Source organism: Daphnia magna, unplaced genomic scaffold (assembly GCF_020631705.1).
Source record: "Daphnia magna isolate NIES unplaced genomic scaffold, ASM2063170v1.1 Dm_contigs265, whole genome shotgun sequence".
Classification (NCBI taxonomy): Eukaryota; Metazoa; Arthropoda; class Branchiopoda; order Diplostraca; family Daphniidae; genus Daphnia; species Daphnia magna.
Window position 1 is genome coordinate 76158 of NW_025533211.1, and position 13564 is coordinate 89721.

At 36.6% G+C, this 13564-nt stretch overlaps 1 protein-coding gene and 2 long non-coding RNA genes across 16 annotated transcripts; 1 reads left to right on the plus strand and 2 right to left on the minus strand.

The window, feature by feature from the left end:
- Positions 1-332: 332 nt before the first annotated feature.
- LOC123468023 lies at positions 333-2848 on the minus strand. Of its 8 annotated transcripts, none has more exons than XR_006642054.1 (6): positions 2400-2791; positions 2246-2341; positions 1993-2185; positions 1108-1925; positions 910-1030; positions 333-805 (listed from the first exon to the last, which is right to left on the minus strand). It is a non-coding gene; the product is annotated as an uncharacterized LOC123468023 (long non-coding RNA). The 8 variants fall into 8 exon arrangements; XR_006642056.1 differs by lacking the exons at positions 333-805; positions 910-1030 and adding an exon at positions 2798-2837 and having other exon boundaries at positions 1679-1925; positions 2400-2636; positions 2696-2730; XR_006642053.1 differs by having other exon boundaries at positions 333-1030.
- Positions 2849-4052: 1204 nt separating this feature from the next.
- LOC123468022 lies at positions 4053-13171 on the minus strand. 5 transcript variants are annotated; one of them, XR_006642046.1, is made up of 6 exons: positions 12763-13171; positions 5672-6243; positions 5462-5603; positions 4955-5404; positions 4688-4890; positions 4053-4408 (listed from the first exon to the last, which is right to left on the minus strand). It is a non-coding gene; the product is annotated as an uncharacterized LOC123468022 (long non-coding RNA). The 5 variants fall into 5 exon arrangements; XR_006642048.1 differs by lacking the exon at positions 5672-6243 and having other exon boundaries at positions 12763-13161; XR_006642047.1 differs by lacking the exon at positions 12763-13171 and having other exon boundaries at positions 5462-5600; positions 5672-5848.
- Positions 7621-11607, plus strand: LOC116920209. 3 transcript variants are annotated; one of them, XM_045167706.1, is made up of 8 exons: positions 7621-8082; positions 8162-8673; positions 8731-8873; positions 8936-9636; positions 9711-10216; positions 10284-10408; positions 10474-10993; positions 11327-11607. In XM_045167706.1, the coding sequence occupies exons 1-8, from the start codon at positions 7922-7924 to the stop codon at positions 11476-11478; spliced, it is 2820 nt and encodes a 939-aa protein (XP_045023641.1). In that variant the 5' UTR covers positions 7621-7921; the 3' UTR covers positions 11479-11607. The 3 variants fall into 3 exon arrangements, with proteins under 3 accessions (XP_045023641.1, XP_045023639.1, XP_045023640.1); XM_045167704.1 differs by having other exon boundaries at positions 10474-11607; XM_045167705.1 differs by having other exon boundaries at positions 7842-8082; positions 8749-8873; positions 10474-11607.
- Positions 13172-13564: the final 393 nt, after the last annotated feature.

Consider the following 13564-nt stretch of genomic DNA (forward strand, 5'->3'; position numbering starts at 1 on the left):
TGTGAGTAGTAGCTCAGTGGTAGAACACTGGCACGGTAAGTTTAAAGTCTAGGGATCTACTCCCACATAGACAATTTGGCAATAAATTTGTTATTTTTGCTTAAATTGGTATTTTAAAAGAAAAATTATGGAGGAAGAAAAATTTTGGCAAAAAAATTTTCCGGCAAAATATTCCACCGGGAAAAATTTTGGCAAAAAAATTTTCCGGAAAAATATTCCACCGGGAAAAATTCCCCCAAAAAAATTTACCGGGAAAATTTTTCAGAAAATAAATATTACAATAATTCATTATTGAAAAATAATTTCATGTAAAATATATAAAACACAGAAAATTATATTTGAAATTATGTTTATTATCAATTCGATATACATTTAAAAAACAAGTTATTAACAAGAAATAAGTGTGGTGTGTCGATTATCAGGGATTTTTTCCAACACATAATACAACATGAGACTTTACAAATAAAGAAATTTCCACATTAACATTTTTACATAAATTCTATCATGTGAAAATACTCTTTCCACGCTGATTGCATTGAACTTGGACCCTTCATCCCCCTGATAACATTACAAATGGAGTACACATCATGTCCATACAACGGACATCACTCCCAAGTATTTCTCTTATAACCACCGAACGGCCTGCCACAACACAGGCTTATCACAAGTGAAGTAAAACAGGGCCAAAGAATATGACAAGGATGTACTGTTAATTTTACTAAAAGAATATCTTCAGAATCGTCTTCAACATTAAGGATATATTTCTACATCTAACACGTCAGTCCCATTTTGTCGAACTCTTCGACTAAGACGGATGCCAAGTACACACATATCAAACAGTAAAAAAAGAAATTTAATGATTAACCACAAATAAATAACTTCCAACAAATTAACTAATTCCAAATTTACCATGTAAAACTACTCGGTTACTTCGTGGATACTTCAATTGTCAGAACATAACACCAGCCACTGTCAAGAGGATGACATAGCACCATGTTATCCCAATTATCAACCAAGTCAAATGGTCATCCTAAAAAAATTTCAAATCTATTAAAATTAGCGAACTTAACATTGCTTACCCAATCTGAGCACCAACATTCCCCTTACCCCACATTTGTGCGATGTCCACACGAGGACAACCCAAGTAGTACCTACAGATCTAAGACCATAAAAAGAAAATCAATTCCCACAACTGACAAAAAATTCTCATTCAATGACCACCAAGCAGGAACAGCGAATATCTGGTAACAACGCAAATGCATAATCAACACATGAAAAAATTCACATAAAACTCACCACCACGGCATGTAACAAAATCGAAAGGGCAAACAAGCTTCACAGACCTTGTCAAAACCAAGTTATATAATTATTCTACCTATAAAAAGTTATCACATGGAATACGTAGAAAGGAAATTTCTCAATTCATAACACATGAATAATCGGTTTTGTAAAACATGCCAAACTTTAGGATAGAATTAAATAAGAGTTAATCACACCTTAAAATATCATATAGTATTTAACTCACCCAAAGAAAACCACCACAGGATAAGACAATGTGATCAAGACAAGCAAGCACATTGCGCTTTGTCCAAATGCCAATTAAGCTATCTAAGTGACAACCAATAGATCATTCTAAAACATTCAGCTTAAATTTTAATATCCACAACAGTGAACCACAGATTGGGAAACCAGTCTATTATTAACAGAAACTAAAAAAACAATCAAGCAAAGAGTGAACTACAGTAGCAAACTAATATAACAGTCAAGAAAAATGGTCCATGAAGCAACAGGCTAACTCTGAAAAGAATCGAGAATTAACATAGGCTTACGGAAACAATGAAAACTTCCCTGCCAGCATTCTTACCACCACCAAATAACCACAGTGAAAAGAAGAACTTTCACTCACAAGCACAACTTCTGCAAACCTGGAAGAAAATGGCTTTATAGAAAATATCCTTATATACTTACTGAATTAATGATTGAAATCCTCACTTGTTCTTTTTCAAAGTATTTTGTTAACGTACATAAATTTTGTTTTTAAATATTTAATGGTACTTTCCATGTGGAGTAGCACGTCATCAAGCTGCATCACCACCAAGCACTGGTCAAATTCATATTTGAATTCCATCATGCCACAATCACAAAGTACAGATAGGGTAGCCCAAACTGCTTTGGCAACAAGTAGCTGACAATAGAAAAAAAATTTTCACCTTCAATCACTATTTGCAATGTTTAAGAAACTCACTACCACTAGAATTCCATTGTACAGTGCAGCCTCATGGACAGCAGAACAAACCATCAGAAAACTCCGTTAAATGCCTAGATATCTTAATTCCACCTACTTTGAAACAATTATCAAAATTATTAAATTACACACATAACAAGAAACTTACTCTTACCAATAACTGGATTTCACAATTCAATCTCGACTACCGTATCACCTAAAACACAGTAGCCACCTTGCCATGACCACATGTTTGCAAAATAACTTGTCAAGTGTAGATTTTAAAAGCCAAGCGTAATTAATTTTGAGTGAATATGCCCAGCACAATCTTAAAATTTAAGTTACTTTGACTTCCTAAGCCAACACTATGCGATCTGTCGAAATGCAAACTGGGATCATCTAGTCATGCTACCTAGAAAGGAATTTTTTAGTTTGTTAACTGAACACAAATGCGGTAACTTAAATAATAACTAATGATAAAACGTAAGAATTTTGACAACCGCATTCTGGTAAAAAAAAAAGTATTAACAAAAATCTGAAAGAAAATTAAAATACGACAACGTGGATACTTACAACCAGCAGTGCCGACGATCAACGTCGAAAAGAATTCAACTTGTGGTGCAGAGCTTTATATAAGTTCTCTTCCATGATCGACAGGCAGCAAGTACAAGCTTTATTTTTCCACCACGCGATGACACTGTAGTCGCTTGTATTTTCGTCATTGTTGTTGCCTCTGAAAAGATAGGATATGGCAACTAGGAGCCTACGACGATGTTGAACTCTCCTATTTAAAAAGTTAAAATTTTCCCGGGTAGCGTCATCAAAGGAAAAATGTTAGCTTGTTTATTAACCTTGTACTTCAATCGAAAAAAATTAATTCGCCACATGGGACAGTGAAGAATAACCAAGTTTCAGGTGAGGAATCGAGGTAAAAATCAAGGTAAGCGTGGTAGAAAGGGGTTCTCTCGGGGTTTTAAATCGGGTTATACGCACCGATTTCTTGTATTCATATTCAGAGTAATCAACTACACCCGATCAATCGTGTCTGAGTTCGATCGATTGCATCAATTTATAATCAAATCATCATCAAAGCCTTGGACTACCATAGTTTTCAGTATATCGTTGAGGTGAAAGGCATAGTCCCTAACCGGAAGACCGTTTCCTAAAGAGAACGAAATGTGGAATCGCAACAAACGGACTGATGAGACATTTTATTTGATTTTCTCCCATTACAGAATGACTTTCGCAATAATCAACAATTAAGCAGCGGAGAAAATTTTCTCTGACATCAACATGCTCGTAAAATGAATAGGCCTATAATCGTAACCCTCCAGTGAGATGCCGGGTGGCTGAATAGACTTGGGCCAGATTTTATCGCCCCTTGTCAAAACGAGCATCGCTTCCAAGTGCAAGGAATCGTTGTGGGAATCTGCAGTGTTAATTTCGTCAATTTTCGCATAACCGACGTCCACGTCATTCAATATCAACTGAACATTGTAAGTTTTTCAACTAACGGAAGTCGATACAAAGTTGACAGTTCCCGTGAACGAAAAGAAATAGGTCCCATTGACGGACGTCGTGAATATTCCCGCTGTTTCGTTCATCGCACCATCTGGTTGACTTTTACACTTTCAAAGGGGATTTTCTCGGTATCAGTAGACAGTTGACGTTGTTTTTGGACATAGAAATAAACGGGTGTAGATTGTATATCTGCATCTCCTATCAATTGTTTGAAGCCTGTTCAACTGCCTTTGCAACGATACCGAACAAATTCACGAAGGAAAAACACAAAAATTGGGTTACCAATTACAAAATACGAAGAACAAACTGTTTTTGTTTCTTCTATTTTCCATCGACAGACGTTTTGTTTACAATAGGCGATTAGTTTATGGTTTTTGCACTCCTGCCATCAATACCACAGAATGACAACAACTTTCCAGCCACATCCAGGGGATTACAGGTTTTCTCTATCGAATCCAGAAAACAATTACCAGTTTGGACTTGGACGATTCATTGTCGGGCGGCAGGTTCCCACTAATTGTGAGTTTAGAAAATGTTAATACTGCTATAGCAGAAGTAAAAGAAACCTCTACAATCGACCGCTGTCCTGTCATCTCTCCTACAATCCTTTTTTAGTTTTTCCGTAGTACTAAACATACTATTCAGGAATGAACCACTAAAAACCTTAAAAGAAAAAAAAAAAAAAAAACAGAAGGTAACATTATATCCAAAATCTCCTTAAACTAAACCCAATTCGAGTTTGACTCTTTTAAAAAACAAAAGGCAAATCCAAACAGGAAGGGCTGAACCTTTGCAAACAGCACAGTGAAACAACCAATATTCCTTTTGGTGTATAAAACAATTTTTTTAAACCATCCATTAAGGTATCTGGTGGATGTGCTAGGATCCAGTCATCTATACTAACTGAGAAACATATCTTTAACTGGATTATCACATTATTACCTGTTTCATATAGTAGCGTTGCAAGATGATCCCTAGTGTTTGCCACTGGCTGTTCAGCGACATGGATAACGTCCAATGGATTTCTCTGAAGTGGCTGTGGGTTATGGCACGGATCCGGATGATGCGAGCACGCAAACAGGGACATGCCTCCAGGACGTCCGTTCAAACGAGACGTCTTGGTTCAATCCCTCTTTGTGGCGACTCTAGAACAAGAAGATGGAAGGCATTTTAACAACGTACGGAACAACTAATTTTGATTTCATTTACCTCAAATTTTTTGGTTGGTGCCACACCTTCTTTCTTCAATCGACGACATGCGATGTAATGGCCGGATGGAAACGCTGTCTAATCATTTCGATTGGAAAATATAATCATGTAAGAGTATCTGTATTTCCAAAGAACACAGATTATTCATAGAACACAAAATAGCATTTAAATGATCAGAATTTCACGCGGGAATTCTTTGCTTTCCACTACAAGTGCTAACAAGATGGTTTTGTTCTGTGTTTTTGATCTGAGCGCCTTTTTCTTCCAGCAACGAATCCTAATAATCCAAACAGTAAACCAAAATTCGCAGCAATTGGAAAAGCTCAGCTCGTAGTCGAAACGCAACGAGAAAACAGAAAACGGTGGATAAAGTGAGTGGGTGACATGGAAAATGAGAGGTAGGAAACAGAAGCCGGGCTAGAATTGTCGAATAACAGCTAGCAAACAAAACTAGAAAAACCAAGTAAACAATACAGTAAATTAAACTGATAAAAGAAAAACAACTACCTTTGGACAGAACAATAAGTCTGCCATGATGCAACAGCCAGACCGTATCAAAGCCACCCACGTATGTTTCAATTTTAAATGGCGATCGGGTCGTGGCTTTTTCTCGCTCACGATCCAACTAGCATCCAAAAACCAACCACTTCTAAATGATATCATTTTAAGTAATCATTATGAAGGTAAGTTGTACACATTGTGAATCACATTCTTTACCAATCCACACATTTAATTCCAAATCAAAGTCATCTAAAACCTTATAAACATACAAGAGCCACAATAATCCAACACATCTCCTTTTTCGACTTCGAGCTCTAGAATACGCCCCGTTAGCAACGTTGCCAACTTGCACCGTTAAGGCAAGAAAAATCATGGGCTCATGGAAATGGACTATGACTCTGGTTTTGTTGGAAATGGACTATGACCATGGTGTAAAAGGGAAAAATATAATATAATTCTCCCCCCCCCCCTTTTACACCATGCTATGACTCTGGTTTTGTTTTGAGAAATAGGCTATTGTTTACTAGGAAACACATGGGGGGGAGAATACAAGAACAAAACGTAATTCCATCATGCTCAACATCCAGCACGAATTTAAATCTTATAAAGAAACAGCGGTGGCAAAAATATTGGTAACAAATAAGGTGAATGAGATTCAGACATGTCGCAGTTGGTAACATGGCCACGTAACTGCAAGGCTTTCTGTAGGAGACAATGGCGGATGCCCAACTCCTATGGTATTCGTCTTGTCAAATGGTCCACCCACGTTGTAGCCTTTAAACCAGCCCCTATTTCGTAAACATTTAAAAATCGCTGTAACGAAGATTGGGCCAAAAAACGTCGACACAAACGTCAAGATAAGTGGATTGGCCAACGAAAAAATCCCGGCTGATTGTTTCAAAACTTTGTCGTTCCCAGTCAAATGCCACAGATATTGGGCTGCCATTAACAGGTTGAAAAAGAAATGTAAATACTTTTGTCGATTTCTTTGTACCAAATTCAAAATGCGTAGAAGCGATTTAAAAAAAAGGGGGTTGCTTACTGCTTGAAATAATATAAGCTTGGTCGAGCCGGATCGAGCTTGGTTAATTCAGTTCGTTTGTTCGAAACGCAATTGACGGAATCAATGGAATGTTAGATCGTTAATTTAAAATAGAATAAACGTATCCTACTTAGGAGAAAAGCATTTTAAAAAATAAATGAGTAGATATGCTCATTGTTTCCATGGTAATACGACGATAACGGATACATCTATAACCAAAAATGGAAATATTTCACATCCAATAATCACCAAGAAATAATTTTAAATTAAAAAAATAGATTAAAACAAGGCAAGGGTGATCAAGACTCTAAATTTATAAGATAGATACTATAGAGTCAAATAGAATCAGGTTTAAATCTTAAAAAGTCTATTTTTGTGCCAGCTGACCAATCCCTTTCAATTTTGGAAATCCAACTCTTTCATGCATAGCCTGCTTTCATGTTTGATTGACAGCCCAGCGTTGCCATTTGAAATGGGCAAACGGTTCGTCCACGTCCAGTCCATCCTCCACGACTGCACGTTGAAGCCTTTAAATCAGTCCCTATTTCGTACGTAGTTGAAAATTGCTGTTTAAAAGATTGGGCCAAACAGCGTCAACACACGTCAAGATAAGTGGATTAGCCAACGGAAAAATCCCAGCTGATAATTTGAAAACTTTGTTTTTCCCAGTCAACTGCCTCATATGTTGGGCTAACATTAACAGGTTTTTGAAAAATGTTAACACTTGATGTTGGTTTGTTTGCAGAAAATTCAAAATGCGTAGAAATGAACTACAAAAAGAGGGGCTTACATAAGAAATAATTAACCTGGTTTATTCAGTTCATTTTGTCGAAAGGCAATTGACGGAAACAACTGAAGGTTAGATCATGAACTTAAAATAGGAGTACGTCTAGGGGAGCAGTAAAAAAAATAAAAATAAAAAACATACAAATAGAAAAAAAAGGGGGGGGGATACTTGATCGGGCAGTGGCGCATATTCGTTGATGACTACATGTAGATAAGCACATGGTAATACGACGATAACGAATATGATTTATGTAACCAAAAATGGAAATATTTCACATCCGAAAATTACCAAGAAAAAATTTTAAATTAATAAAAACAAAGAAAAGAAAATCGAGACTTTTTATTTATATTTTAGAGCCAATGATGGCAAATGGAAAATGTCATAATTATTCATAGGATCGAAAGCTCTTCATTATTGGCCGTTGATCTCGAATCGTTGTGTAAGAAACACTTTTCCCTGCTGATAAACCTGGCCAGTAAATTAAATCTTATTGCGCTGTTCGAAGATAAAACGTTATCAACTTAGGGCGTTGGCCATTTGCGTATAGGACTAGAAGGAAGCCATCGCAACATCGTCATTCGACAACTGTTTATTGCGGAACTATTTACCGATCCTTTATTTTGTGAGTGTTGAGAAAATGGAGGATCACTTAGGTCAGGTGTTTGAAAGAAATTTCGTAGATGATGTTGAAAGAGTTAGGGAATATCGTGTCCACAACAACAAAGAAGAAGCTATGCTAAAGTTAAATCATCCAAACATCGTCAAACATATTCGCTGTGGAAATGACGACGACTACATGTAAGATATTTCTTATTCTTTTTATCGGCAATTCTACATAAAAAATGATTGGATTTTGTTTTCATTACCACGTTACCAGTTTCTATAAATTGGAACCGTGTGTCGCTTCTTTAGATCAGCTGTTCCTAGACCCGAATGATCCCAAAAAATACAACGGACCGATGCCACATCATATCGATGCTTTGCTTCAATTGGCTTTAGGTCTCGAACACATCCACTCCAAGAATTTAGTTCACGGAGACATCCAACCAGAAAACGTCCTGATCTCGGTGGAATCTGCTGGCAAAGATGAGACAACTCTCAAATGGGCTAAGTTTGAACTGACCAGAAACGTCAGTGAACGAGGAAAAGGAAAAACACATCAACTCGGGGGAAATAACGCGTGGTTAGCACCAGAGTTGCAATTAACAAGAAAACGTAAAAGAGACGTAGAAGAAAACAGTTACAAAGAGACCGCCAAGAGCGACGTCTTTTCACTAGGAATTGTTTTCGGAAGTCTTTTCTTGAACGGCGAACATCTCTACGGTTCAATGGAAAATGAAAATGAAATTTCCCAAAACATAATTAAAGGGAATCCCATCAACATGCAAAGTAATTCCTCGTACAGACAAGAATTCCCTTTTTTTCTTTTTTCTTTTTAATGAATAGATCTTAACTCAATTTTAGAAATCGATGGCAAATTACGCGACTGTTACGAGAATGACCTATTGAAAAAAATGTTGGAAAACGACCCTGGTAAAAGGATGACATCAACACAAGTGGTCGACCAATTAAAATCGATCAAAGATAAGGTATAACTAATTGAATGCTAGTCAAACAACCACCTTTACAAATTTCAATTTATACACTTTAGATTACTGGAAAAGAAAAAGAATTGCTTGAATTGTGTGGGCGTGACAATCGATTGGATTTAACGGAAAATATTCAAAACTTCATTCAGTTTGGAATTAATCTGAACGCAAAGGACAACGGTGGAAGGAATGCGCTCCATCTTATGTGTCAAAACTATTCCAGCCCAAAATTAACCGACGCTATTCAACTTCTCATCGAAAACAAAACCGACGTGAATGCAAGGGACAACGATGGATTGAATGCAATTCACTTTTTGTGTCGATACCATTCAAGCCAAAACTTAATTAAAGCAATTCAAATCTTGATTCAATTCGGAATCGACGCGAAAGCAACGACCAACGATGGATCAAATGCGCTTCATTATTTGTGTCGATACAATGCAAGCCAAAATTTAAACGACGCAATAAAAATTTTCACCAAGCTCGGATTGGATCTGATGACAGAGGACAACAACGGATGGGATGCGTTATTTTATTTGCGTAACAAAGATAAGAAGGAAATGAAAATTTGGTTCGACCGCGATGTTCTACTGGGGCAAGGTGCCTTTGGTACGGTGTTAAAAGGCAAGTTCGGAGGTCGTGAAGTCGCAGTAAAAAGAGTTCAATTACATCATGTCGACAAAAGAGAAGAAGAAGCAATGCTCAAGTTAGAACATCCAAACATCGTCAAACTTCTTCACTTTGAAAAGGACAACGACTTTATGTAACATATTTTTTATCGTTTGAAATAACAATATATTTCAAAATTGATTTTTTGTTTTCGTTAATGTGTTCAAGGTACTACGCATTGGAATTATGTGTCGCTTCTTTAGATCAACTGTTTTTGGAGTCGGATGATCCCCAGAAATACGAAGGACCTATGCCACGTCAAATCGTAGTTTTTTCCCAATTAGCTTCAGGACTCGAACACATCCATTCAAAGAAATTAATTCATCGAGACATTAAACCGTGTAACATCCTCATCGTGAAAAGTCCTGCCAAAAATGAAGAGATAATACTCAAATGGTCTGATTTTGGACTGGCCAAATCCGTCAATGAAAAGGGATTACACTCGTGGTCTGGAGTGAAAGGAACCAGAACTTGGTACGCACCGGAAGTGCTGAAAAAACTCATCAACGGAGAAAAGGCGGAACAGGAAAAGTTTTGGGGCACCGTTCAAAGCGATGTGTTTGTCCTGGGACTCGTTTTCGGTTATCTTTTCTTGAAGGGAGAACATCTTTACGGTTCCAGCGAAAAAGAAATTCACGACAACATAATTGAAAAAAATCCGGTGAATATGCAAAGTAATTCCCAATTTAATTCCATACCCTTTTTATTTTTATTAATAAAGAGTTTGTTGCTTTATTATAGAAATTGATGGTAAATTGCGCAAATATTATGAGAATGACTTACTAATGAAAATGTTGGAACACGACCCGAAAAAAAGAATAACTTCGAAAGAAGTCGTCGAACAACTGGAATCCATCAACAATAAGGTAATATTACATATTATGTCCTAAATAAGGAAGCAACAACCTAATCATAAATTTGTTCAATCTAGCTCATTAAAAAAGAAGAAGAATTGCGTGATCTATGTGCCTTTTCGTCTGGTCTAATAGAAAAAATCAACGACTTAATCCAACTGGGAATTGATGTCAATGCAAAGGACAACCGTGGATGGAATGCGCTCCATTTATTGTGTCGATTCAATTCAGAAAACTCGAATTTAATCGACGCAATTCGACTCTTAATCCAACTGGGAATTGATGTAAATGCAAAGGACAAAAATGGACAGAATGCGCTCCATTTTTTGTGTTGGAGCAATTCAAACTCGAATTTAATTGACGCAATTCGACTCTTCATCCAACTGGGAATTGATGTCAATGCAAAGGACAACACTGGATGGAATGCGTTCCATTTTTTGTGTCGATTCAATTCAAACTCGAATTTAATTGACGCAATTCGACTCTTCATCCAACTGGGAATTGATGTCAATGCAAAGGACAACATTGGATGGAATGCGCTCCATTTTTTGTGTCGATTCAATTCAAACTCGAATTTAATCGACGCAATTCGACTCTTCATCCAACTGGGAATTGATGTCAATGCAAAGGACAACACTGGATGGAATGCGTTCCATTATTTGTGTTATTTCAATTCAAACTCGAATTTAACCGACGCAATTCGACTCTTTATCCAACTGGGAATTGATGTCCATGCAAAGAGCAACTTTGGAAAGAATGCGCTCCATTATTTGTGTGAGAACAATTCAAACTCGAATTTAATCGACGCAATTCGACTCTTCATCCAACTGGGAATTGATGTGAATGAAAAGGACAACTTTGGACAGAATGCGCTCCATTTTTTGTGTGCGAACCATTCAGACTCGAATTTAATCGACGCAATTCGACTCTTCATCCAACTGGGAATTCCTGTCGTATCCGACGGCAAAGATGCGCGCATTATTATACGCAAGAATTCTAGAATAAAGAACAAGAACGAAATCCTAAAACTACTGGACGAAGCACTCATTTCCCGGCGATGCAATCCGCTTAGTCGACGGTGAAATTAAAATAAGGCGATTGTCTCATACTCGAAATCTTTAACCCCTAAAATTGTAAAATTTCTCGCTTTCTTGGCTGTAACACACCGACTGATTGACTTTTCCTTTCAAAAATACAAAAATGTGACTGAATCGCCGTGTTGTCAATTCATTATCCCTTTAGCCAAGGTGAATGCCACTCATTCGACCATTTTGAAATTCGTCGAGTGGTTGAGCTGGTAAAATAGAAGAGTAAAAGTGAAGTGAAATCGAGTGGAAAGCACCAAACGTTGCCTTGTTGCAAACCGCATGTGCGTAAAATAGAAAATGATAGAATTAACGAGAATATCCAGATGAGAATTACAAAGATGCTGTTTTACGATTGAAGAAATTTTCTTCGTCCAGAAGGGGCAAATAAAAAAGATCTTTTTCATATGGAGAACCACAAGAAAAAATAAAGAAACAAACAAACAAAATTTCAAATATTGCAAGGCCATTAAACACTTATCGTTGGTTTAAAACTCAATGCTAATTTACAGACTGATTTTCCATAAAATTGACAGTGAAACAAAACAAAAATAAAAATGGCTCAAGTGAAGTGTCCGCGGTGCGTGACTTACTTAAATAGCCCAGCAATTTGATAATTCAAATGTTTAAAAACCCCATATTATTACATCCTGACCACGTCTGGCCATTTGTTTTAGCCTAATTTTACTTCTAAATAATTGATTTGATAGTTTATTAAAAGAGTAGACGTCTATCGTGAAAATGAGAAAATGACAATTTCACTGCCGTGACCTACAAAAGTTTACACAAGTCAAGTTTTTATTTTAATATTCATATTAAATTATTATTTTTTTATACTTATTATTTTATCTAAATTAATATTTTAAATATTAATATTATGTTATTTAAATTTTTATTAAGTTTAAGTTTTTATAAGTGCAAAAAATCAATGAAATGAAGTCGGCAGGAAACAGCTAATCTTTTACCTCTCCCCAATTATAACTGAAAAAAGGCCCGTATTCTTAGTCAGATCAAATGTGATGTCAGCTATTGCCCTTTCCCACTCTATGACAATATCGCAGCAGAAATGGCGCCAAAATGGTGAAATAAGAGCGAAATACGAGCGCCATATGAGTTTACAAAAGGACTCAGGTCATTCTTTAACTGCATCATCTGCAAAAATTTCTCAATAATCAATGGAAGGAAAAGCCAAAACGATTGCAATTTGGAAAGGGGGTCAAGATTTGAGGCGCTTCTCAAAAGTCAAATTGCGATGACACAAAAAAATGTCTAAAAACTGACCTGGAATTGAGCAGAGAACTTCTGTTGCCTTGAATTACATTCAAACGCAGCGCAGCCAACCACAAATTACCTGGAACACCGTGGGCGATTAGGTGGGGCTGCTGCATTCCCGCCAAATGACAATCAGCTGATCGTTTTGCCGTTGCTGTTCTTTCTCTCTGGTCAAAAACTAAGTAAGTGCTGATTGTTGAACTGGATGAATAAAAGCCAGTCAATAGATTGTTCAGCACCTCAAGTAACACTTGATACATCACCGGATTTCAACACTTAACTGTTGTAGCCGAATACGGCTGAAAACTTTTGTAATAAACACTTAAACCAGTTAGTTTAAGCAGAGAGCCATGCAGAAACGACATGCCACAGCCAGCTGGGATGTCGGTCACAATGGATATGATGACTTGATGTCAGTGGTGCCACTTCGAAAATCGGGAAAACTCGGAATTTTTTACAAAAGACCTGAAAAACCTGATTGCCAGATCACTGTAAACCTGCTGAAAACTTGCACATTTTTCTAAAAACCCTGCTAAAAACTTGAATTTTTTTTTGAAAAACCTGAAAACACTTGCTTGAAAATTTGTAATATTTTCATGAAAATTACCTTTTTAAGTCTTTATCTGTATTTCAATTTCAATTTTTGAAACAGTTGAACATAGAAGATCATTAAGAATAAGACAAACAGAAAACGTTAACTGGATTAAATATTATGGAACGAGAATCACATTGTGCATCACGAAAACTTTCGATTTTCATTGGAAAATTTATCAGAGAAATTCTCTGATAGAAGGAAAGGACTTCTATTTAG